Source organism: Monocercomonoides exilis (assembly GCF_001643675.1).
Source record: "Monocercomonoides exilis strain PA203 chromosome Unknown scaffold16-1735695, whole genome shotgun sequence".
Classification (NCBI taxonomy): domain Eukaryota; phylum Preaxostyla; order Oxymonadida; family Polymastigidae; genus Monocercomonoides; species Monocercomonoides exilis.
The window spans coordinates 862,851-889,128 of record NW_027150561.1 but is presented as its reverse complement, the minus strand read 5'-3'; the positions used below and the strand labels follow the sequence as shown (position 1 = coordinate 889,128).

Here is a 26,278-nt window from a genome sequence, read left to right as displayed (position 1 = left end):
TTCTTTAACACGAATATCAAAAAAGGTTAGGAATGATGAAACAATATGGTCACAATTGATCAAAAATGTGAACAATCAAATTTGTCTTATTTAGCATTCATATATAATATTTGATCATCTTTTGCAAATTGTTCTTTATTATCGAGTTCAACTTGAAATTATTGAGGTATTTATGATCAATAATTAAAAATAGCTTTTTATAGGCTATCTAATTTTATATGCTGTCTTTTTTAAAGAAAAAGCAGCCTAAAAACGATTTGGTAATCCATGATTCAGTAGTGGATCATGTAGGAACGCTTCAGTTTAAAGCAACAGCTGAAACTTATTCAATGAAGCTTGTTATCAGGGGACAACGAGGAGTTGGAAAGACTCAGTTGTACAGAATTTTGCAAAATATTCCGTTTTCAAGATTTTATGTTCCAACGTCATCGATTGCCTGCCAATCGTTTGACATTAGCGAAAGACGTTTGCTGACATTTTTAAACAATATTTCTTTTAAATGAGGAATGCTTATAAATTTTCGAAGTGGGAAAGAAAGAAAAACATATTTTAGAGGTATTGCGTTCATTTTTGATATTTTGCTTTTAACATTATTTTGCGTATAAGATTTGGGATGTTGTTGATGTTGCTTTTCCTTCGCAGAACGAAAAGGACGATAAGACAACTTCAGCTCCGTCTATTGACTCTACAACGATAAATGTTTATCAGAACGCTCATGCAGCTATATTTCTATGCAGCCTATCTTCTGAACAAAGCTGGGAATATGTAATAAAGAAGATTTCAGATGTTCCCAAAACAACTTCATCGCTAATTTTCATAAATTTTGTTGACCTTGAATCAACAACGATGATTGAAAAGGCACAAGTTCAACTTTTTTCTTCTTCTCATCCTTCTGTTCCAGTTATATATGGAAGCCTGAAAATGGGCTTCGGATTGAATGAAATCTTTTCCTTCTTGTCGATGTGCTTTTTACACGAAAAGATTCTTATCGAAGAGAGAAAGATCATGCGGATGCGCGAGAATGAGATAGCAATGCAGACAGCCCTTCTCAAAAAATCTCGTGAGACGTCTGTTGAGAACTTCCAGAAGTGGCTTCAGGACAAGGACTCTGAAGAGAAGCAGAAGAAAATAATTGAAGACCTCGTTAAAAAGAGAGAGCGGTCTCTTCTGCGCATGCAGATGCAGCGGCAGCAAAAGGAGCAGAAAGAACAGAAGGAGAAAGCCAAACAGGAAGAGAAGAAAACGATGCAAACAGCTGATTCAGATAATTCATTTCCTCCTCTTTCCTCAACTCCTCAGACACCCAATCTATCTCCTTCACAATCATCTTCTGTTTTATCCTCAGTTGGCTCGCCGTTGAGCCAGTCTGCATCGCTTGCCTCGCTTCATTCACTCCAAACACAGAATTCACCAACACTCATTTCGTCGCCGTCAAACAAGGACATTTCACGAAAAGCCACTCCAACCATTCAGAACGCAACTTCACAGGCATCTTCATCTGCACGGGCAAATGAAGAGATTTCTGCTATGTCAACGTCAAAGGCATCTCTTTCGTCGCCTGAGAATGAAAATGAGAATGAGAACGAACAAGCAGACGGGTCTTTGAAAAGCACTTCGCAAAAGCATCCAGCAAAGAAGTTCGTTCTGAAGAATTCTTATTTGGAAAGACTGAAGCAGCTCAGAGAGACAAGTGCATCTGAAGCAACTGATGAAAAAGCCAATTCTTCTGCTGATAGAAAGAAAGAAAAAGGAGAAGAAGGAAAAGAAGGAAAAGAAGCAAATGTTACAGCTGATTCTGAACAAGCAGCAACACTTACAACTTCTTCTGCTTCTTCTGGCTTTGATCCACTTCATCCTCCGAAGAAGAAAGAAGTTGCAGTTTGTTTGTCAAGCACAGAAAAAAGCAATGAAGCAATAACAATCACAGCAGATGGGACGATTTCAGAGAGGAAAAGAGGAGGAAGTGAAGAAGAAATAACCAAAATGGATAAAAAACAGTTGAAGAAGGAAAAAAAGAGGAAAATGAAGGAGGCGTTGCAGATTGCATTGAAGCAGCAGATGGACAGGAAAGCAAGTGAAAAAGATGAGTTAAGCCAAAAATTGAAAGATGGGAAACTTGACGAGAAAGAAAAAGAGATTTTATTTCAGAAAGTCAAAGAAGCAATAAAAATTGAGAAAAGCCAAAAGAAAGAGAAGAAGAAAGAAAAAGAAAAAGAAAAAGAAAAAGAAGAATTATCTTCAAAGAAAAACGAAGAGGAAGAGGAAGAGGAGGAGGAAGATGAGAAACATAAAAGGCATCAAAACTTGAATTCAAATGAGCTATTAATAACGCAAAAACATGAAAACAAAGACAAAATTAAAACAGAAAAGAAGAAACAAGACAGAAACAGTCGAAACAGAATTTCTTCAAAAGAAAGAGAACCCACTTCATCATCTCCTTCGAAGAGTGACCCTCCAAGTGAAGATGACAATTCATCATCATCAACAGAAAGTGATTCGAAAAGTTCAACACATCCAAAGGAGAAAAAGAAAAGGAACAAAATACATTCAGAAGAATCAAAACATTCTGAGAAGCAAAAGAAAGAAAATGAGCACAGAAAAGACAGTGAAATGCAAAAAGAGAGTTCAATGAAGATAAAAATAGGTGCTGTTTCTTCTGAAAAGAGATCGGATTCTTCACAGCACAAACAGCCGCTTCACAGACGCAGACGAAGCGATTCACCATCTCCATCATCATCCTCTGCGTCTCATTCGTCTTCTTCGTCTTCTTCTTCTTCTGCTGCTGCTATTCGCACCCCATCACGTTCAAGAAGACGCTCTTCTTCTTCCTCTTCTCCTTCCTCATCTCCCTCTTCTTCTTCCTCTTCCTCTCCTTCATCATCATCATCATCATCAACATCTCCGTCTCCTTCGCATTCACTTCAATCTTCTCCTTCACATCACAATTCACTTCAACCTCAATTCCATTCGCGAAACAAAAATTCCACTTCACAAAAGGCAAAAAGAAGAGGACGAAGCAAAAGAAGTCGATTGTCTTCTTCAGCAGACAGCTCTGAAGCAGATGATTTCAGTTCATCTTCAATGAAAAGCTCATCTGAATCATCTCGTTCATTGAAAGGAAGTTCAAATGAGAAGAAAAAGAAAGCGATTCAGGCAAATGATAAAAAGCAGAAAATGAAGAAGAAAACAGAGCATTCAGAGGAAGAAGAAGATGATGATGATGATGATTTGAAAACATATAAAACTGACAAGAAGGAAAAGATAAAACGAGAAAAAGAAGATAATGAAGAAGAAGAAGAAGAAGAAGAAATCAAAGAACATTCAAAGAATGATGAAAAAATGGTGAAAAATTCAAAGAATTCACCAAACAAAGCCAACAAAGACGTGTCACAGAAACAGAAGATTTTGAAAAAAGAAGAAGAAAACAGCGAAGAAAGCGAAAGTTCTTCAGAAGAAGCAGAACAACAGAAAAAGAAGGAAATTAAACGAGACGTCAAGGATGAATATGACAAACACACAAAATCCAAAGAAAAAGAACAGAAATCGGAAGATGATGAAGCAAGCGAAGATGATCAGGAAGAGAAATCTAAAGATAATCCAAAGGAAAGAGAAGAGCAAATGATTGAATTCAGTAAAGAGATATCTTCAAATAAAACTGGCATGTTAAAAGATGAAGGTGAAGAGAAAAAGAAAGAAAAAGAGAAAGAGAAAGAGAAAGAGAAAGAGAAAGAGAAAGAGAAAGAGAAAGAAAAAGAAAAAGAAAAAGATAAAAACGAAGAACAAAAAAGAGAAGCAGACCATAATGAAGAAGATGATGACATCACAGCAGAACTTGCAAAGTTTCTGCAGATGAAACAGATTTCTTCTTCGAAAGTTGAAAGCAAAGCATCCGAATCCAATGAAACAAATTGCAACAAAGATGAGAAGGAAGAAGAAAATGATGATGATGACAACCTCATCGAACTGGATATCAGGATTACCAATGAAAAAAGTAATAAAGAAATACAAAGAAAACATCGTGAAAGCTCTGAAGAAGAGGAGACAAAAGAAGAAATTGAACCCAGAAATGAAGAAGCAAAAGCGAAAGAGAAGGAAAAGGAGAAAGAGAAGGAGAAAGAGAAAGAGAAGGAGAAGGAGAAAGACGAAGAGAAAAAAGAAGAGAAAGAGAAAGAGAAAAATGGAATAGAAAAATTAGAAAGCGATTTTGAAGATGAAATAGAAGAGCATCAAAAACTGCATCTTGACAGCACAATTGAACCAGAAATTGACGAGCAAGCCAAAAAGAAGGAGATTAAACAAAGCTCATCCAATTTATCAGAAGAAATCATGAAGAATTTCGATAAAGTAGATGATGCAAGTGAGTTTCCTTCAAAAGAACACATTGAAACAAAAGATGCGAAAGAGAAAGAATCTCATAACATTGAGAAATATGCTACAGAATCTGAGGATGATGGAGAGGAAAGCGGTGCTTTGATTATTAAAAACGAGAAAGACACAGAAAAAGACAACGATTTGAGCAGTTCAGATGAAAAATCAAAGAAGAAGAATAAAGAAAATTATACTGTATGTGATGATTCAGATAAAGCCGAAAAAGAAAACCCTCAAAACGAAACTAACGTTTCGCAGGGAGCAATTCAATTGACACAAGAAAAAGAAATATCTTCAAGCACAACTGACGGAAAAGAAGAAGAAGATTTAGATGATTTCATTCAGTTTAATGGGAATGTTGATGCTAATGTTTATGTTGAGAAGTCATCATCAATCAAAGAGAAGAAAGAAGAAGCGACAGAAAAGAACAACACAAAAAGCAAAGAAGAGAAAAATGATGAAAATGAAGCAATAAAAGACGAACAACTTCAAACTGCTTCTCTTTCAAAGAAAGAATCAGATTCAGACAATGAAGAAAGACCCGAGACAAAAGAAGATGAGAAACATGATGATGAGAAAGAAGTGTCACAGAAAGTGGAGAAAGTGAAAGAGATTGAAGCTTCAGAAGAGAAAGAATCATTGAAAGTCGATGTGGAATCAGTTGAATTGAAAGAGAAGAGCAAAAAAAGGAAAGAAAAAAAGAGGAAAAATGGGAAAGAAGAAAGTTTGGATGCAAACGAAATGAATGAACAAAAACACAGAGAAAGTGAATTAAAAGAAAAGAATGAACAAAAAGATGATGAAATTGGAGAGATCGAAAAAGAGGAGGAAAAATCAGTTGCTTCTTCCATTCAGAAAAAGGATAAGAAAAGAAAGAAGAAAGAAGAAAAATCAAAGAAAAGCGAGAAAGTCGAGAAAATAGCAAATGAACCTGCGAATTCAAAGAAAGAAGAAATACGGATTGTAACAGATAAAGAACAGAATGAAGAAGATATTGACTCAATCCAACAAGAAAAGATTGACAATGAACTTGAAGATGACAAGACTAAGGAAAAAGAGGTAAACGATGAAAAGATTGAAGAGGATGGAGAAGATGAAATGAACAAAGAATTGAAAGAAGAATCAAAAATGCACAAAAAACGAAATGAAAAAAGCAGATCAAGAAAAGCACATTCAAAGGAATTGGGAAAGAGAAAGATTAAAGAAAAGAATGAAAAAAATGAAAAGAACGAAAAGAGAGAGAAAGGCAAAGGGAAAGGGGGAAATGAAGAATTGAAAGATAACTTTGATGAAAGTGGCGAAAGAAAACATAAAGAATACAGTGAAAAGCAAAGAGATGATGATAAAGAGGAGAAAGAGGAGAAAGAGGAGAAAGAGGAGAAAGAGGAGAAAGAGGAGAAAGAGGAGAAAGAGGAGAAAGAGGAGAATGATAGTGATTCTTCTGCTGATAATAATAATAATAATAAAATAATTCAAAAGCATTCACGAGATTCGTCAGAAGACGAAAATCTGATAAAAAAGCAACAGAAAGAGAGAAAGACAGAAAAAAGAAAGAAGATGGACTTGCAAGATGAAGAAAAGGAGGAACCTGAACAGCAGGAATATGAAGGAGAAAAAACAAAAACAGAAAATTTATCTGAAATAAAAACTGAACATGAAAATGAAAATACGTCCGTATCAAAACAACGGAAAAATCACGAAAAAGTGAAATCACAGAAGCTAAAATCTGATTCCAAACAACAAAAAGAAGAAAGAAGTGATGAATCATCAGAAATAAAAAGGCGGGTAATAGAAAGTGAAAATGAAAGTGAAAGTGATAGAGAAAATAAAAATGAGTCAACAGAACGAGAAATAGGAAAAACGAGGCAAATGATGGAAGATGAGGCAGATCCTGATGATTTCACACTTATTGTCAATGTTCAGGCTGAAAAGCGCCACAGAAAGGGAGAAAGTGCTAAGAAGCAGGAAAAGGAAAAAGGAAAGGAAAAAATGAAGGAAAAAGAAAAAGTGAAGGAACAAAGAATTTCTGATACAAAAATCGAGGAGGAAGAGGAAGAAGAAGAATTTAAAGAATCAAAAGTAAATGATGAAGACAAGGATGAAGAAGATGATGAAGAAACAAAAGAGGATGTGAAAAGGGAGAGAAAGGAAGAGATTAAAGAAGAAACAGAACAACCAGAAAAAGAAATTGATTTAATTGGAGATGACATGCAAAAAGATAAACGAGAGCATATTCATGAACACAAACATCATCACGCACATTCAAAAAAGAGGCATGAATCAAAAGAGAAGGAGAAGGAGAAAGAGAAAGAGAAAGAGAAAGAGAAAGAAATCAAGCCTCAGATAAACGATAGTGAAGAAGAGAACATCGAAGGTGAGCATGAGGTATTGGAGGATAACAGCAAGAAGCATCACAAGCACCGCACACACACTTCAGCTGAGAGGGAAGCGAAGAAAGAGTCGAAGGAAAGTAGTCATCGCAAGTCACACCACAGCCACAAACGAGACAAAGACAGTTCGAAGAGGAAACACAGAGACGAATCAGAAGACGATTCTGAGGGCAGAAGCGACAGCACACCAGCATTCAAAAGAGAACGAGCAGCACTTCCGCCTGTGAATATTCCAATCATCCTTTGCTCTGATTCAGCAGCTTCTTCTTCTTCAACGGAATCGACTGCAGATTCTTCTTCAGCACATTCTGCTGAAGCAGCATCGGCTAGCAAAGCACAGAAAGCTGATTCTCCTTTCATTATTCAGTCGCCACCTTCATCAACTCCATCTGAAAAAGCAACACCACAGCCACCTTTAACAGGAAGCAAAAGTCTCAAATCAGAAAAACCTTCTGGTCTGTCGTCATTCTTTGGAGCTTTCCATCGCAATTCTCACGTTGCCCCACCGCTGCCTCCTTCTTTGCATCCTCCCGTTCAGCCAACTGCACCTCGTCAAGTGCCTCCGCCACCTCCTCCTCTTTCATCATCATCATCTGCAGCATCGTCTTTGGATAAGACAGAGGAGCAGAGAAAGCTTGCCACGCACATCTATCAGAGTGGGAGGAATGAAAGCGGAGAAGGAGACAAAGAGAGAAAGACACGAAGCAGCAGAAAGAGGGTGTCAGAGGATGAGCTTCTGAAGAAAGGACTGGCAGAAGAGCGGAGAAGGAAAGCAGAAGAAGAGAAGAAGATGAGGCAGGACATTGAAATACAGAGGATTACAAGCGAAACAACAATTGACACGTTTCTGGAGACATTCGATGGAGAAGACAGTTTCATCACATCATCATCATCAGGTAAGAAGAAGTCGAATGCAACATCCAAAAAGGGAGAAGCAAAGACTGCAAGGCAAGCAGATCTGAATGAAGAAAGTGAAGAAGACGGAATTGAGAAAGACGAACGGAAAAGGCACAAGCGAAAGACGTTGCTGGAGCCAATGGTGGAAGGCGATGATATTATTGTTGAACTCGGAGTTGAAAAGCTGAAGGAAAAAGCTCATAAAACAAAGAAAGCATCAGATGATAAAGCAAAGAAATGAATTGCTGTGAATTTGATCTTCGATTTAAAAATTGGTATTTATGAATTTAAAATTTTTTGTACATTGAAATTTAATTTGTTTGTGTATTTTGCATTCTTTCTTTTTTTAATAATTGTGTCTCGAAATTTCAGTTATTCAATAATTTATATGGAAAATTTCAATTCTTTTCTTCATAAAAATTAAAAATTAAGACTTCTATTTCAAGGATAAAAAAGAATTGAAAGGGGGAAAAAAAAGTTTTGTTGTTTGTGTACGCCTCCAAAATTTGAAAACATTTGTGTGTTCGCGGACAAGAAATTCGTTTTGATATGAAATCACAATAATCGGTTTTTTGTTTCTTTTCAAAAAAGAACACTTTATCAACAAAAGTGTTCAAGCTTGAAAGTAAAATGAGCTGGCAATAACCCATCCCCATTGAACTGTCTGACAAATCCACATCAAAATGTTAGTTCGATTGATTGATGAATGAACAGAAAACTTGGATAAATTATATACCACACAATCACAAAGAATTTTCAGACAAACAAAGAAAATATATATATATATATATATATATATATTTGCAGTATGTGTTTTTTAACACACAACATATATTTTCTAGATGAAACATTTTAATTTTCGAGAATTTTGAAAGTGAATTGATCAAGGAACACATACATTTTATTTTGACATAATGATTATGATTTTCACTTTTTTGATTTGTTTGAAAGAAATCGTATTCGCTGTCGAACCCGAACACAATGAAGCAAGATTGTTTTATTCTCAACAAAGCAAACAAAGCGCAGAGAATATCATTGTTGATCTAAAAAAACTTGGATCAGTTGACATCTGTTGCTATTTCAAATCACAGAGCACAAACAGAAAACATCAAAAAATAAAAAGATGACATTGAAGAAAAGATAGGAATGGATATGAAAACTGTTGCAAATATGAACAGCTTATCAAATTTGAATAGCTTTAGTTCGCGAAGAGAAAATAAGAAAGAATCGAAATTAACAAACAAACAAATTTCCAACACTAATGAAGAAATGAGCAACGACGATATTAAAGTGGACGCTGATGGTGAAAATGGAGTTGATGAGACTGACTGTGGTCAATCAGGGAAAACTCCATGCAAAACAATTAAAAAAGCTATTGAATTTTGCAAACCAAAAGGAGGATTGTCAATTTATGTTGCAGGTTGCTGCCACAAATATGATACAGAGCCAATTGTAATTGATGACTGTTCTGTCCACATTTCTTATAAAAGTCAAGAAAAAACCATCATAACAACAGCTCTGGAAGAGAAAAAAGTGAAAATTGGCGAAACAATGTTTCATGTGAAGAATGGTGGATCGTTTGAATTGAGGAATATGGATATTTGCGTTGATGCAAAGCAAGAAAGCGGAAGAAATCAAAGGTTCATAATTGGTGAAGGTGAAGGAACACATATCTTATTAAATGTTGTGCATTTCAACAATACGAATTCAGAGCTTGAGCTGAACTGCGTTTTCATGGAATGCAAGTCAGGAACCTTGGAACTCATTCAAGTTGAAATCTCGCAATTTATATCTTCTTGTGCATTAATCTTTGTTGAAGATGCTGAAGAGTTTCATCTGGAAAAATCAATGCTTTCTTCAATAACAACAAAAAGCAATTCGCAATCGGTCATCACAATCATGAGTGCGCGCCATTTTACGAGTGTCCTCGATTGCGAATTTTCAAATTGTTGCACAATTGAACACAAATTAGGAGGAGTTATATATTTGGAAATTGCGGATAATAAGCAATCTTCCACAATATTAAACAGCCATTTCGTGAATTGCACATGCCATCAAACTGCTTCATACATGACTCGTGGAAACGCTCGGAAAAACGACGAATCAAAAGGAGGAGCAATGTCCATCAGGGCAACGGATGAGGTCACTGACTCAATATCTTTATCGTTAAAGTTCATTACGTTCTCCGACTGCAGCGCAGATCAAGGGAAATTTCTTTTCATTTCTTATCCAGTTGGAACAGCGCAAATTTATGTGAAAGACTTTGAGTTTGAAATGGAAGAAATCTATGGGAAGGAGAATCTAATAATAATGGAAGACAGGAGTGAAGGAAAAGGAAATATTGTTGATCTGATGTGCGATGGAGCAAATAGATTGACTTATCATTCAAAAAATCTTTTCATTGGTGGTGAAAAATCTACCTTTGAAAAAACATGTGGAAGAAAAGAGGAACCTTGCGATTTGCTTTCCATTGCAACTGAGCATCATACTTGCAACGGAAAATCAAGAATGATGATTATTGATAGTGTCAATGTAGGTGATCCTTTTTCTGGGCCTCAATATGCGCTGATTACATCCGCACCGGATGAATCGTCATTGGCTTTTCCTTTGACTGAGCAGAATCGCGGAATACTTCATATTAAAGCGGATATAAAAAGAGTTAAAACAACATATGTGTTTGGCGGATTAAAAATGCTTTCCTTTAAACATATTGATATCGAGTATCCAGATGCCATTGAAGGAGACAAATTAGATTTGATTTATGGAAAGCATTCTTTGGAGATTGTTGATGTTGTTTTTAGACCATGGAAAACAGATCTTCAGGGTGATAATGTTAGTGGAGGAGAAGGAAAACTTTTGCCATTAAAGTTGATCATTTTTGAAGGGGAAAAAATAAATATTTCTCAGCTTGTAATAAATGGAAGGAATGAAAACAACGCAAAAATGAATAAGACTGCAAACAGTAAAATTGCACATCAGTCAATATCCCAATTGAACAAAGAAAGAGGAATCTTGAATGGAGACAACGAAAAAGAAAATCCATTGTGTTCTTGGAGTTCGGGACTTCTTGAGTTGAAAAGTTCGTCTGGTGCAATTATTAACGATAGTTCTTTTATTAACATTGGAGAAGGTGCTATTTTATCTTCCAGCTCCAAAATCGAATTAAACAACTGTAGTTTTTTTAATAATCATCCGATTGATGCATGTTGGGAGAAATATCCATCTTTACGTTACAACATCCGTCAAAACGGGAAACCAGGAATCGATTATATTTGCATAAGATCGCTGACTCCAGGGAGCGATGGATTGGAAGGGAAACCGCTTGGGTTGCTTACAAATGGAAAAGCAGATGGGAGCGCAATTAATGGCATGAATTCGTTTTTCTTTTCACAAATTTTGAAGAATGTGTCTTTGAATGAAGAGAACAAGAGTGCAATGAACAAGATGAGCAACAAAGATGTTAGTGATTCAAAAGTCGAAGCTGTTGTTCATGGATCATATTTGTTTCCGTGTGGATTAACATTCGAAGCATCCAAAAAGAGGAATGGGAAAGAGCAAGAATGGATAAATTGTGCTGTATCTGAGTATGTGAATGAAACAGAAATGAAAGTTTTAATTCCTCGAGATATATTGAATGTGGATGATTATACATCTGTTGTTTGTCGTCTTTCTTATCCGGCTGGAGTTGTTAATGAAGAAAAAAAATTCTCTTCAAATGCAATTTTGGTAAAACAGAAGAAAGAAGAACCAAAGAAACTGACAAAAGCCCAGCTTGTTGCAATAATTGTGTCTGTGAGCGTATTTACAGTAGTTGCTGTTGCTGTAACAGTTGTGATAAAATTATTCGTGATTCGAAACAAAAAGAGAAGACAGTATACGTCCATTAACGACTCTGAATTGACAAATGAGGTGTAATAACTTCGTTACAATATTGTTTGTGATTTTTTAAATTAAAATGAGTATGTTTGTATATTTATTTTCATATTTATTTTGATTTTCGAATTGACGATATTGGTAAATTTTTTTCGGATACGATCTTGAATCATATTTGTTTTTAATATTTATTTTTAATATTTATTTTTATTTTTTCAAAATTTGTTAAATTACAAAAATCTTTACTCCTGTCGTCAAAGCAGAGTTTCTTTCATTCATTCCTTTTTTATGAAAAATAATATACATGTTATTTTAATGTTTTTTTATTTATAAAATTTTGATTTGTTGTTCAAAGAGCTTCTTGTTTATTGAAATTTTTTTTAAATACACGTTAATATTTTGAACTGTTTGATATGGTCAATGATTTGTTTTCGAACTTGAATATAGTTACATATTCAAAAGATTTAATAAAAGGATATAATGATAATTTTTGTATGGATTTTAATTTTTATTTATTTATTCATTTTTGATTTTTAATATTGTATTATAATATTTTTATTTCGATGTTAACTTGCTTTTATTATGTAAATATCTATAATTCTTCGAAAGATGAAATTGCATTCATCATTAAATATCTTTCATTGTTTTTTCCATTTTCTTAAAATGAACCAAAAAGTGAAAAAGAAAGAAAAGATAAGATAAGATAAAGGTTTCTGTATAGATTTTGCTGAGAACATCACTCAACTTTGAGCAAAAAATTATATTGTTTTTTTTTTTTTTTTTTTTTTTTTTTTTAAGTGATTTTTCACAAATATTTTAAATAAACTCTTTTTTCAAAAAAAATTGAAATTCTCAAATTTTTCGAAAATATGATTTCAAAAATGCTTTTTCAATTTTCAGATAATTTCTGTACGTTTAAACAACAATGCATTATTTGACTTATTCAAAATTGGAAAATTCGGTTGCCTGTTGGTTTTATTAGATTTTTCGTTATTATTTCAAAAGTGGGAATTGATCAAATTAAACTGCAGCCTTTGGCAACAAAGTAATGGCTCCTGATACAAAATTTTATGACATTTTAGGAATAACAAAAACTGCAACTGAAGACGAAATCAAAAGGGCCTATAGAAAGGCTGCTCTCAAGTGGCATCCTGATAAAAATGTTTGAATGCTTTTATCTTACAAATAAAAAAGTTTATATATAAATCTCTCAAATTATTTTTTGACATCCTGAAAATATTTATGCTTTTCGGAAAATGTTTAATTATATTTTTGAAAATGAATATTTCAAAACAAATTAATGAAAAAGCCTGACAATCCTGAAGCTGCAGAAAAGTTTAAAGAAGTTGGAATGGCCTACGAGGTTTTAAGCGATCAAAAAAAGAGAGAGCTTTATGACAAGTTTGTGCATTGCTTTTTGATAATGTATTTTTTGAAACAGTTTTTTATTTGTTTTTCGCCATCAGATATGGAGAAGAAGGATTAAAAGAAGGAGGAGGAGAAAACTTTCATGATGCAGGAGATTTGTTTTCTCAACTCTTTGGGTTTGGTGTTGGAGAACCGCAAGGTCCTCAAAAAGGTGAAGATGTTACATATCCAATTAAATTATCTCTTCAAGATTTGTACAACGGAAAAACAAAGAAACTGAAAATTACTGCTCGCAAAATTTGTGCGACATGTAAAGGTAAAGGCTCGGCAAAGCCAGGTGCTGTTCAAGTTTGCCCCGTATGCAATGGAAGAAAGATTATGACCGTAACTCAAAGGTTAGGGCCTGGATTTATTTCAACATCTCAACAGCCATGTCGTAATTGCCACCAAAAGGGTGTGATAATTGATCCAGAAGATATATGTCCTGAATGCGATGGAGAATACGTTGTTGAAAAGCCAAAAGAAATTGAGATTTATGTGGAAAGAGGAATGCAAAATGGTCAGAAGATAACTTTGAAGAATGAAGGTAATGAAGAGCCTGATGTAGAAGCAGGTGATGTTGTCATCATCATCAACGAAGCACCTCATCCAGTATTTGTCCGAAAAGGGAGAGATCTCCATATCACCAAGAAGATAACCCTGGCTGAGTCGCTGTGCGGCTTTGCTTTTGAAGTGGTTACGTTAGACGGGAGAAAGCTTATGCTGACATCAGAACCCGGAGACGTCATCAAGCCTGGTGATGTGCGCGGAGTGGTGAATGAAGGCATGCCCGTTTATCGTTCGGCACTGGAGAAAGGAAATCTCTACGTTACATTCGAAGTTGAATATCCACAAAAGGGCTCACTGAATGCAATGATGAAGAAAAACCTCCTCAAAATATTCCCCGGGACTCCACAGCCAGAAATACCTGAAGATGCAGATGTGGAAGAAGTCGAGCTGAGCGAAATGGACGGCAGCAGCGGGTCGACGACTGCAACAGGCTCGTCCAACAGACAGAGGCATCGTTCAAGGAGAGATGAAGATGAGAGCAGATATTCTCAATCCAGAGCAACAGACCCTGATGACGACGATGATGATATGAGAGGAGGAGGCTACGGACCTGGTGGGGCAACACAGGTCCAATGCTCAATTCAGTAATCCTCACATCCATTTTCGTTCATTCTTTTGATTTTTTTTTTTTTCACTCTCATTTTCTCAAATTTAGCTTTTTTATCGATTTAGCAGTTTGTATTCCTCATTTCACATTTATAAAAGAATTTGTACATTTGACATGTGCATTGAATTTATGATTTATGCTCATTGAAGTTATTAAAACAGAACAAGGCTAAAAGTCTCATTCACAAAAAGTATGTTAAAAAAGAAATATAGTGAAGATTGCTTGAATGATTGCTTCTCAAAATTTCATATCTCAGATATTATCGTTTGTGTTTTTGTCCAAATGTTTGCAAAAAAAATTGTCCATTGACCATCTGAAATGAACAACATTTACAAAAAACTATGAAATTTTCAGATATTCTTTCGATGTTAATATTCACAGTATTCAAAAAATGAAAAGTCTATTGAACTCATTTATATTCAAAACTGAAATTGTTTCATAATGTTCCTTCCTGCTTTTCGAAAAAGAAAAATCATGTTTTATTTTTCTTTGAAATTCAATCAATTTGCACAAAATGATTGTTAAATGAGCTTCATGAAAACGCTTTTGTTCATCTTCGTCTTTGTGATTTGAACCGGAAATGAATTGGTCATTCCAAATTTTTGTTATACATAATTTTTCTTATTTGCAATTTCAAAAATCAAAAATTTTGAAAAAAAGGATGAAATGTGAAAACAAAAACACATGACCAAATAGAATATTTACAAATTTTTATTTAATGAATTCTTCAATGTTTTATCATTATGCTAAATTCTGTAAAGAAACGCTTTCCCTTTGACGATCAAATCAAATAAATTCGACGAATTTCCAAATGCAAAGGCACAAATACATTTGAAGGCACTTAAGAAGTCCTCCTTTTCCACATGAAGATTGAGATACAAACATGCAAATGATGCGACAAAACGGTAAATTTTCATCGTTTGTGGGAGCTTTTATTGAAATGAATAGGAGATGTCGATTGAGAGAGGTGAAGTGCGCGGGTTGAATAATGAAGTGTATGGGATGAATGTGCTGGAATGACTCATTTCACTGTTTAATATCCATTTTAAACATATATTTTTCTTTGAGCTAAGAAAGAGAGAGAGGGGAAGAGAGAAATCTTCAAATAGCACTTTCAGAAAGCGACGACTGAAGAACTGAGGTGTTGTGGTGAAGTGCGTCTAAGATTCGTGTGTGAGACTCAATTCTGTCGTTGTGCCTGTCATTTATCTGCTTCTGCAGCGCATTCACACGCTCAATCAAGCTCTGCTGCTGGGACAGAATCTCAGCATCCATCTGGCTGTCTCCTATTCTCATCTGATTGATAATCATCTCTGCTTCTTTCTGTTTGGCCGTCGCTTCTTCCACTTCCCTCTTCATCTTCTGTATATCTTTCATTATCTTCTCAAACTCTTCATCGACTTCTTCTTTTAGTTTGTCCTCTTTCCTCTTTATTTCTTCGCTTTCTTTCGAAATATCGCTGGAGCTGTGCTCTTCTGCCAATAGAGAAATTGGAGAGATAAGTTTCGGAATTAAGTTTCCTTTCATCCACATCAAAAAGCTGCTGACTGTCTGAAAATCTTCAAAAGAGCTTCCTTTTTGCCTCCGCTTGCTGCTGTAATCCTCCCACTCATCCACAGCCACTTTGTATTTTTCTCCAATTTCACGCTTCTTCTCTTCTTCCAGGTTCAGTTTCTGTTCTTTTTCTTGAGACTCTGCAACCAATTTGAGGTATCGTTCATGCAGTTCTGACTTCTGTGTGATAAGCTCCTCTTTCTCCGCTTTGAGTGAAGAAATCTCATCGTTTGCTTTGTCCAATTTATCTTTTAATTCTTCTGCATTCTTTTCACTTTCGCACAAAACCCCTTCAATTTCTCTCTTTGCTTCAGCAACTTCTTCTTTTTCTGCGTTCACCTTATCCAGCTGTGCACGTAATTCTTCAACTTGCTCCCTTTCACTTTTTAACTCTTCATCCCTTTCTTCCAGCATCTCCTCCAGTTTTTTCATATCCTTTTCTGCCTTTCTGAGCCTATCGACTTCATCCACTGGAACACACACTCCTTCTTTCTCGATCTGCTGCTGCAAGTCTCTTCTCGTCTTCTGCAGCTCCACTTCCAGTCCTTTGATGATGGAAGCCGACGAAATCGCTACGTTCAGCTTCGGCTTGTTCTGAATCGATTTCGTGCGGAATGCAAAGTCCAGTGTCGACTTCGTCGTCTCTGCGTTGCTCTTCGATAGATCCACCGTTGCAATCAGCGTCGTCTTGCTGTTCCCTCCCAGCGAGTTCTGCAGGATGCGCGTTAGATTCGTCTCGCGGTACGGAATGTATGACTGTTTTTGCTGCAGTGCCGTAATCACTTTGCTCAGACTGAGCAGTGACTGGTTAATAAAACCAGCCTCCTGCTGCTGCAGCTTCTCCGCTTTGGACTTCCCCACGCACTCGGACCCGGCCAAGTCCACCAGATTCAGCTTGCCCAGCTTGATCTCTTCTACTCCTTGCTTCGTGCGCATCCAGATCTGCACTGATATCGTGAATATCGAATGAGAGCGAGAAGAGCGAGGATTCAGCAGTGTCCCTGCTGTCGCTCGCTTCTTCGAGCCTTCTTTCAACCAATACAGCGCGTCTTCTGTAGACGTTACGATCTCTTCCCTCAGCCCTTGCACAACAACTTCGTTTTCTTTGCTCTGCACTATCGTCAGCTTCCGCTTCTCCTGCCCGCGGCTAACGCTGTCTGCTCCTTTCTTCTCCTCCACAAGAAGATCATTCAGCGACTCCATATACACCTCAACATTCGAAACCATCACTTTGTAGCTGGTGATGTGACTGTCCCCAAACAGCTGCTGAAGGTCTGCATTAGCTGGTGGCAGAGCATTTACGGCTGTGAAGAGATCGTCCAAGCGGATTTGAGATAACGAAGATGAAGGAGAAGGTGCCCGCGATGGAGGGCGTGAAACACCACGCGATGATGAGGATGCATATGAAGATGATGCTTCTCCAGCTTCTCCAATAACTCCTCCAGGACAAGCACTTTCAAGAATAGAGAATATTCTATGAAGTGAACGAGGAATGATTCCAATTTCTAGTCCATCGAAATCTCCTTTTTCGTTATGTTTCCCTTCCATGGTGTAAGTTTTTCCACTTCCAGTCAAGCCATATGCAAAGATTGTGCAATTATATCCCTTTAGACAATCATCGACTGTTGGTTTCGCCTTAATCAAAAAAATATTTTCAAAAAAGTTATTGATAAAAAAATATGGATAAAATAAAAAATTCTAACAAACTATCTCATTGAATATGGTTTGTTGATTTGTCGTTGTGTCATAAATGCGGTCAAATGTGTATGATGTTGAGCTCGTTCCTTGTGAATGTTGAATAGTTGTTGGAACGTGAATCGTTTGCTTTCCAGTATCTGTGCGTTGAAGATAAACAAATTGCTGTTCTTCATCTTGAAGAGGTCTCAAAAAATGAAAAATATACAAAAAAGCTTTATAAACTTAACCGATAATTTTCCTAAAAAATAGAAAAACCTAGCTCGAATAACGACTTTAATTGGATCTTCTGTTGTTTGAATTTCTGTTGATTTTGACTGAAAGTATACTGAATGGTCCGGTAAAAAAGCCATGACTTCAAGTGAGAAATTATTAGTTATGGTTGGAAAAATGAAAAATGAACATACCAAAATAGCAATCGAATTTTTTGAATATTTGCATTGAAAATAAGATATCCAACAATTCTTGAAAAACTTTACATAAACCTTAAAGATATTTATGAATGACTTCAGTTGATGAATTAGCTTCAAAAGTATGTCAATACGCATATGTGTGAAATATTAATGATATGTTCAACATATTTAAGTATCAGGCAACATGCGCCCAGCTCGACTATCTTTATAAAGAAGCAGATAGAGTTATTGCAGGTTTTTGAATAATCCTCAAATTTCAAAAAAGATTGATAACAATCAAATTTTCAGGTACAAGTTCGAAAATAAAGCATCAATTGAATAAAATAACTATTGAGAGAGATAACCAATTAACTGCTGCGGTTCTTGCACTTCAAACAGAAGAAGCCAACATACTTCGCACTTATGCCCATGAAAGAGCCCTGGCCCGCCAAACATTTTTAGTTTGTTCAAAATATGAATATTGCATTGTAATTTTTGTTTTATTTATGATTATCAGGCAGCTCAAGAGCAGCTTATTCAATCTGTTTCAGATGAAATTTCACATGGAAAAATCGGAAAACAAAGCAAAACTCCATCTTCCGAGCAGACAGATCCTGATTCGGAACAATCAATGTTTCCGTCAACTTTTCTAACAGTGGATGGCAAGGTATTTGACGTTGGGGTGCTGACAACCTCGAGCGCCTTAGTGTGGAATGAAGCTGAAGGACTCATTTCGAGTGTGGGTGAAGCAGGGCAGAATGTCGAAGAACGAATTGCATTGATGAATATGCTGCAGAAAAAAGAAAAGGAACGAAGCATCATCCTCAACAACCAATATAGACAAAAACGTAAATTTAGGAATGATGTCAATTGCAAGGAAATGCAAAAGACAAAAACGAATTCTTCAAAGCAAAAAGTTTTCAGTGGATCAAAGACAAGCAGAAATGATGATGATTCGATTTCTATGATTCAAGATCCTCCCGCTGATGATTCTTCATTGCTGGATGCACACGACCCTGAATTAGATATCGAAAATCTGAAAGATACAGCATCCCCATATTCCAGTCTTCCCCCCTTTCCTTTCTCCGATCGCTTTCCTTCGTACACAGGGCTTCTTTCCACAGACTACATCCACACTTACTTCCCCTTTTTGTCTGCACCCACCACACGCACGCCATACAGTTCCACTCCCACATTCAACATTTCTGAAGACACCGCTCCTGTTCCTGTTCCTCTGTCCATATTTCATTCAGCCGAAAACGAGGCTTTGTTTGCCACGAACGATTCGGCTGCTTTGCCTTCTCATGTTCCCCTTGACTCGCATCTGTCATCCACTTCAATGCTTTCTTCTTTTGCTAACACAACATCGTCTGATTCTGCTTCTTCACTTTCTGTTTCTGGAGCTTCTTTAACAGCCTCTTCATTGCCTTCATCCTCATCCTCCTCATCTTCTTCTTCAACCTCATCAATTCACACATCAAGCGCTTCAGAAAGCAGAGGAGGCAGAGAAAAAGAAAGCAGAAAAGCAGGTATTGATGCAAGCATTCACGATGCTGATTTGTCACATGCAGCTGCCAATCAAAGCGAAAGTGCAAGTGCTGAAGGAGCGTCTTTGTATCCAAGCGATGCAACTTCAACAGATCACCCTCCATTGAAACACCGCCGCTCGTTGTCTCCGTCTCCTTCTCCTTCCTCTTCAGCCGCATCACTTTCTCCCTCTCTTTCCAGCACCACTCTCAGTTCCCCACCTTCTGCCTCTTCCGCAACGACTGTCCCGCCCGTCAACCCGCCTCCGTCTGCCTCAGCGCCGACGATTTCTGCGCCCACGCTGCGTGCAGAGCAGAGCGGAGAGCACCACTCAAACGCTTCGGCGGCGGCAGAGGCTGTGACTGCAGCAGCGATCAGCGGCTCTTCGTCGCTGGTGCTGAAGCGGAGGCTGTCATCGGGAATTCCTCCAGTCAAGTTCACCCTGTCGGATGCGCAGGTCAAAGAAGACGGAGAATACATTGCAGAGAAAGGAGAGGCGTTCAGAGGAAACTTCGGTGGGCTGTCTGCCATTCGGCTATTGGACGATTCGTCGCTGCTGTACATGGGGCATATCTTGTGGGCGAATGATTTTATTACGATTGAGGAACAAGGAGAAAAGGGGAAGATAACTGGAGTGATTGAAAGCATATCACAAGAAGGGGTATGAATTTGTTGTGTATCACATTTATTTTTATTGATTATAAATTATTAATTATTAATTGTCTTTTCAATTAATATTTTATAATTTTTTTAGATCACAGTTGGAACTCCTGATGGCTTTAGGCATCGCATTTCAATGAAAAAATTGAAAGCAAAACAACCAAATATACACTTCGCTTTTTGATCTGAATTTTGTATTAAAACAGAAAATTGTGACATATTTTTCTTCATAATTTTCATTATCTTCATTTCATCTTAGTAACTCTTCTTTTGTGTTTATATTTTCTTTTTTTATTTTCTTTTCAAGTGCAAATATTCATTAAGAGAAAAAAACTACGAATACTTTTTAACATGAAAACAAAATATTTTCTATCATGGAGAATGGCAGCAAAATCACTTGTTTTTTAAGGAACATATTTTTCACTTCAAAACCGACTTTCAAGTTTGAAAATATTCTCAATCAAAAAACATTTCAAAAAAAATGATTAAATGATTTGATCAAATATATTGAGGAATTATTCATAAATCAATTTCCATTTTCGAGCAAAATCACTCGTCATATCATTCATATTAATGGAGCAGTTTGCTTGCATTGCATAGTATTTACATATTCTTTTGGAACTTCGAAATTTGCTGTTGTTTCATTAGAGAAAAGAAAAATAAAATATTAACTGCAGAAGCTCTTTTGTCTGAAAAGCAGCTTGGCTTATTCTCAAACCTCACTAAATCTTCTTTGACCGCAATACTAGGATTTTGTTCTCCAAGAACATTGGGAGCTGTGTGCCAGGAAAAAGTGATCTTTTTAATTTAACAATAACGTTATATAGCTTCTTAGGACAACAAAAGCTTTCAAGCAATACATTTCAAACGATGATGTTTATGCATTACAGGTTCAACGTTTAAAGAGGAAAGCGTTGGCTGAGAGAGAAAATATGAAAGATGGCTCTACGTTCGACATGTGGGAATCATATGATGAAAAATACTTGGGGGATGATAGAATAACTAGCAGAAGAGAAGGAGATGTTATGGAAGGATTTTTTGTTGGTGAAATTGAAAATGCAAAGCCAAAAACTAAAAGGGATGAGTTTGAATATGAGGTGTGTTTTTTTAGTGAGTTTTTTGAAATTACAATTATTGATTTAAATGAATTTTACAATACGACAGCTCCAAGAACGAGGTAGAAGATGCATTTATTGCAAAGAAAGGTCGGTGCATGCAGCAAAGGGAACAGTTATAACTCTTGAATCAGGAAAGCAGAAATATGCACATCGTGCGTGCACTCAACCGTTTATTCAAGAACAGTTGAGCCGCATATTTGGCAAAAATCTTTTTGAAAAGCCATTTGTTATTTTGGGTTCATTGCGTGGATATGAGTCAGTTGCTTCACCAGATAAATATGGTATTCGTGCTAATAGTGAAGCAGCCTCAACTAGCGAGCCAAAATCTGAAGAAGCGGAAGAAGATTTTGACGATTGGGAAGCTGAAATGGAGCAGGTAGAAAAGGATGCAGAGAAGAAGAACGAAGAAGAAGAAATGAAAAAAAAGAACGAGGAGCTGATGAATAAAGAATTTGACGAGCTTAAGAAAGTTTTAAAGGAAGCACCTATTGTATTCAGGTGCGACTCATCTGCTTCAAAGGACCGCAATTCTGTTGTTTCGCTCCAAATGCGGAAGAAGTTTTCGTCGCGCCGCCCAGCCGCCAGCGCTTCGCCCACTCCGGCTCGCCTCAGCGGAGACATTGAGTCTGTCTGCTCTTCCGACGATGACGCTGAAAGTCCAGAGGTGACCGGAGTGAAGACGTTGCCTCAGCTGATTGACGAGTCGCTTCGCGCAATCGGCAATGACATTGCTCTTTGGCTGTCTGCACCTCTTTGCACCGTCTCTGGGTTCAGAGGGGAGAAGCGATACACTGTGAAGGAAGGAAAAGAAAAAGAGGCAAAGGAAATAATCGCCAAAGTGGAAGAATTGTGGAATACAAGCGGGCTTATGAAAAGGAGCTTGGAATTTCTTTCGTCATCTTCAGCTTCTTCTTCTTCATCATCATCCGTTCCTTCTTCAAAGCAGGTTGATCATTCACTTTTAATTCCTTATAAACATCATGGTCAACCAATTTTCCCTAAAACCGACTAATCCAGCAGTTAATCGTGTTTTGATGCTTGCAATTTATAAATGATATGCTTAAATGAAGTTATTTTTGTTCAAATGAGTGATTTAATTTTCGAAAGAACACCCATAATAAATTGATTCAATTTTTCAAAGCGGAATGCTTCAATTGCTGTTGCTCTTTTCTTTTTCTTTATCGAAGGTACAACACTTTAAAATATTCCATATAATTTTTACTATTTGATTCACGTCATTTTTCATTTCAAAGATACTTTTAAATGAAACCTTCATAAATGGGGAGCAACTGAACAAATGGGAAATTTCTTCAAATCCATCATATACTGGGCGTTGGGTAATATCGAGAAGATCATATGATTACGAGCAAGCGCTTAATCCTGGTATTGCTTCGTTTATTAATAACTTCAAAAATGTTGTTTTTTCATAATTCTTTTGATCACTAAAGTTCTCACTGCTGCTTCAAGAGGATCTTTGCATGCCATATCTTTGAAAGTTGATGTTTCGCTTTCAAATCCATATCTTTATCTTCAATTTATAGCAAAAGGAGAAATTTATCCATTCGGATGTGGAGGAGGAACTTTAAAACTTTTTACAGAAGAAATAAATCAAAAAAATTATTCGTCTGACACACCATTTTTCATTCAATTTGGTCCGGATTATTGTGGTTCTAAAGATTCTGTGTGCATTTTCTTTTAATTTTTATTACATTTTTATCAAAATTTTCTGATGTAATTCCTTTTTCATAAGATAATATTCATAATTCAAAAAATCAATCCAAAGACAAATGAGATTGTCGCTCACCAATTGACAAAGAATATTCCTTCCGGTTTCAGCACGAATTTTTCACATTTATATTCGCTTTGTTTATCTGCGGACGATACATTTGAAATAATGGTTGATGGAAAGAGCGTCTTGCAGGGATCACTTCACGATAAGACCTTATTCTCACCACCAATATTAGATTTTTCATTGGATCAAAATGGCCAAGATCAGTCTTTCGATAGTGAAATGAATTTACAACCAACTGGCAAAAAAGAAGAGGATGCAAATCTACTCCGCTCTGCAAAATCAGTGAAGGCAATAGGCATAGATTTATTCACTTCTTCTTCGCCGGTGTCTTTTGATTCGATACTTTTGTGTGATGATGAAGAATCTGTTAAAGAAGGGCAAAAACGTTGGGAGACTTTGAATGTCTTAGAAAATACACGTGTTAAGGCATATACAAACATTGGGCGGAAGATGAAGCGAGATGAAATGTGGAAAGAACTTAAGACGGAAAAGTCATTAGGCAGCAAAGCATTGATACTGTTTCAAATAATAACTCTTTTTGCTGACGAAAATCCTCAGCTTTTTGTTATGATGTTCTTCATGCTTATAATTGGGCTTGGTTTCCCCTTAATGCTTTGCTGTGTATTTGCAAAGACGAAAATTGAGAAATCTTCTGTTGAAAGGCAGCTTGCACAGTTGGAAGAAGAAATGGATGAGAGTGTGCCTCAACATGAATCATCTAGTTCTTCGTCCTCCTTGCAGTTGTCTTCTTCTTCTTCTTCTTCTTCTTCTGACAAATCTTCAACCAATTCATTTGATCCTTCACAATCCACATCAAATAACAATAGTTCAAAGGAAAAGGTTGGGGACAGCGTGTCCGGAATTGTACTTTCTCGTCCAGAGATTAACGAGCTACGTTCGCGTATGAATAGTATTCTTGAAAGTTCAAAGAAAGTTAATAACAGAGAAAAAACTCAAAATGACAGTAAAAAGCGATCTCAAAATTTGATGAACACAAAAATTAAAAATGACGCACAAAAAAGCAGTAAGAAAAGGAAATAAAGAGAAACTTTTATTTCAGTTAAATTTTGTAAAAGGCGTCGTTTTTATCTTTTTGAGTTAATTTTTATTTCATTTTATGAATATATTTATCAAACACTTATTTGTTAGATACAAATAACAATATTTAAGCTGGCTGTTTTGAAAGAATTAAAAGAAGTTCTCTTTTTTCTTTTTTGCTTCAAAAATTGCAACAAAAAGTGTTTTGGTTTTTGATACATCTTTTATCCAGATCAGTTTTGATTTTTTCTTCCTTGAACATATCTAGAACACAGTCAAATTAATCAAAATTAAAAATTTCTGAATTATTATAATTTATCTATTTCGAATTAGAAAATCATCTTTATCTTTTTTCAGACAATGCATTTGAATATGAAAGTTCAAGGAAACGTAAAAATACTTTTTCATTATCCATTATCGTTGTTTTTTTTTTTTTTTTTGAAAAAAAAGTTTATTTATTCAAGAATACGTTTGTTATTGTTTAACAATCAAAAAGACCATCCGATCTGACGTATTTTTTTTGGACTTTTCTATCTTGATTGGAAAAGTTGTTTTTGTTTTTTGTTATGAATGAATATGCAATTCCATTTGATTTCGAATTTATTTAATGATTTGCTGAATCATTCATCTCATTTCTTGAAGTATTATCATTTTCTGAAAAAGAGATTGTTTCGTTTTCATCAATATTTTATCCATCTTTTTATTATTGTTCATCTTTTTCTGTGACTTCTCTTTCATTTTTTCTTCCATGGGCATTATTTCCAACTATGTCTAAAAAAGAAACTTTCACTGTTTTAATCACTGTCAAAAAAAAAGATAACTGCCAATTAATTTCTCACTTGGACCAAATCTTGGAAAAAACAATCTCAGATGTGACCACATTCCTTCTCCTGTATTTAGGTGTATACATGTGATTGGAACCACACAAAGTTCAAATAATGATTTTCTGATTGTCAAATAAGTCCATGATCCTTTAAGCTGCTAAAATGGACTCTATTCATTGTTCATTATTGCTGTTCACATTTAAATGAGTAATATTATTAGATGAACTTATGTTTGGGTTCTTGAAAAAATCTTCTTCTTTCTAAATTTTATTTTCAATTTCTCCATATGAATTCTTTAATATCAAAAGATATCTCTTTCTTTCAAAACATTATTAAATTGAGTTTTACTTATTTTTAAGTTCAATTTGTTGAATTAAACTTTTATACACGCCAATTTCTGGATGAACAGAAATTGAAAAGCATGAATGAGCTTCTATTAGCTTTTGTTTCAGTAATATAATGATCATAAATATTATTCTTATCTTATTGAATATCAGTCAATCTGAAGAATATTTGAGCTGTCTTTTTTTTCCATTTGCTGCACATCTTATATTTGTGAGTTATTTTTTCAGATAGCAAAGCAAAACTCTTTTTGTGAAATGAACACTCTGGATGTTTATCTCATGAAACAAAATGATAATATCACTTTCATTTTTTTTTCATCACTTGAAATAGAATTAAAAAGTTGAAATAACTTTTAATTATTTCTTTTGAATTCATTACAGACTCAATCGGATATAATCACATCTGGTTTTGCACAAATTTTTGTGGCTTCAAAATGTTATGAGTATGTGAAATGTTGCTTCAAACAGAAAAAAACTAAATATTCCAAAAATTATAAAAATTTTAAGTGTCAATATTTTCATAATTGGAAAATTTTCATTTAAACTTGTTTTTCGAAAGCGATTACATTTTGAACCATTAATAAACATTGTTTCGATTATTAATAACTTTATTTTAAAAATAAAAAGGAATAATTTTTATCCTTGCATTGATTGTTCATTATTAAATGAACTCTTTCTTATTAAAAATGATGTTATATCGGTGATTATTTTTGAAATCATAACAATTTTGGTGGAGTGAATTCTTCCTATATTTTATTTCTTGGAAGAGGAATGAAACTTTTGGAAAAAAAAAACAATACATAATAAAATAAAAAGATAAAAAAATAATGATTGTTAAAAAATCGATATATGAGACATTATTCACGTAAAAATGATCTTTTAAAAGGAGTTGAAACTTTTCAGTGTCGATTTTCAGTATTCATAGAGAATTCTCAGACCTAAAATATTGATTGGGAAAATATAAATTCAATAATAAATACCTGCATTTATATTTGGACCTTTGATTTAATGCAATGAGCAATGAATGGAAAACAAGCAAAAATATATATTTGCATACAAAAGTGTGACTATGAATGAGCGTGATAATGTTAGATGAAATTATATCCTGTTAAGACTACATTTCTTTAGATACAAAATCAGAATAATTTCTTTTTTCTTCAATTTTATGATTTTTATCAGTATTATGTGATTGATTAAAAAAATATCATAAAAAAAATAAAAA

At 35.3% G+C, this 26,278-nt stretch overlaps 7 protein-coding genes across 7 annotated transcripts; 6 read left to right on the top strand and 1 right to left on the bottom strand.

The window, feature by feature from the left end:
• Positions 1 to 218: 218 nt before the first annotated feature.
• On the top strand, positions 219 to 8,131 carry MONOS_4322fu4323fu4324 (uncharacterized protein; the record flags this gene model as incomplete). The annotated part of the gene is made up of 3 exons (XM_067874387.1): positions 219 to 465; positions 527 to 555; positions 607 to 8,131. The coding sequence occupies 3 exons, from the start codon at positions 219 to 221 to the stop codon at positions 7,894 to 7,896; spliced, it is 7,566 nt and encodes a 2,521-aa protein (XP_067729611.1). The 3' UTR covers positions 7,897 to 8,131.
• Positions 8,132 to 8,801: 670 nt separating this feature from the next.
• Positions 8,802 to 12,142, top strand: MONOS_4321 (uncharacterized protein; the record flags this gene model as incomplete). The annotated part of the gene is made up of 1 exon (XM_067874386.1): positions 8,802 to 12,142. The coding sequence occupies one exon, from the start codon at positions 8,802 to 8,804 to the stop codon at positions 11,568 to 11,570; it is 2,769 nt and encodes a 922-aa protein (XP_067729610.1). The 3' UTR covers positions 11,571 to 12,142.
• A 434-nt stretch (positions 12,143 to 12,576) lies between these two features.
• Positions 12,577 to 14,233, top strand: MONOS_4320 (putative Hsp40; the record flags this gene model as incomplete). Its single annotated transcript, XM_067874385.1, has 3 exons — positions 12,577 to 12,690; positions 12,838 to 12,929; positions 12,995 to 14,233. 3 exons carry the CDS (start codon positions 12,577 to 12,579, stop codon positions 14,091 to 14,093), a joined length of 1,305 nt encoding a protein of 434 aa, XP_067729609.1. The 3' UTR covers positions 14,094 to 14,233.
• Positions 14,234 to 14,759: 526 nt separating this feature from the next.
• MONOS_4319 (kinesin) lies at positions 14,760 to 17,714 on the bottom strand (the record flags this gene model as incomplete). Its single annotated transcript, XM_067874383.1, has 3 exons — positions 14,760 to 17,301; positions 17,374 to 17,548; positions 17,620 to 17,714. The coding sequence occupies 3 exons, from the start codon at positions 17,712 to 17,714 to the stop codon at positions 15,214 to 15,216; spliced, it is 2,358 nt and encodes a 785-aa protein (XP_067729608.1). The 3' UTR covers positions 14,760 to 15,213.
• A 149-nt stretch (positions 17,715 to 17,863) lies between these two features.
• On the top strand, positions 17,864 to 20,268 carry MONOS_4318 (uncharacterized protein; the record flags this gene model as incomplete). Its single annotated transcript, XM_067874382.1, has 5 exons — positions 17,864 to 17,893; positions 17,948 to 18,008; positions 18,063 to 18,214; positions 18,271 to 19,941; positions 20,035 to 20,268. The coding sequence occupies 5 exons, from the start codon at positions 17,864 to 17,866 to the stop codon at positions 20,122 to 20,124; spliced, it is 2,004 nt and encodes a 667-aa protein (XP_067729607.1). The 3' UTR covers positions 20,125 to 20,268.
• Positions 20,269 to 20,464: 196 nt separating this feature from the next.
• Positions 20,465 to 22,070, top strand: MONOS_4317 (uncharacterized protein; the record flags this gene model as incomplete). Its single annotated transcript, XM_067874381.1, has 4 exons — positions 20,465 to 20,521; positions 20,589 to 20,718; positions 20,768 to 21,037; positions 21,105 to 22,070. The coding sequence occupies exons 1-4, from the start codon at positions 20,514 to 20,516 to the stop codon at positions 22,068 to 22,070; spliced, it is 1,374 nt and encodes a 457-aa protein (XP_067729606.1). The 5' UTR covers positions 20,465 to 20,513.
• A 133-nt stretch (positions 22,071 to 22,203) lies between these two features.
• On the top strand, positions 22,204 to 24,019 carry MONOS_4316 (putative calreticulin family protein; the record flags this gene model as incomplete). Its single annotated transcript, XM_067874380.1, has 5 exons — positions 22,204 to 22,245; positions 22,312 to 22,441; positions 22,507 to 22,739; positions 22,809 to 23,751; positions 24,000 to 24,019. 5 exons carry the CDS (start codon positions 22,204 to 22,206, stop codon positions 24,017 to 24,019), a joined length of 1,368 nt encoding a protein of 455 aa, XP_067729605.1.
• Positions 24,020 to 26,278: the final 2,259 nt, after the last annotated feature.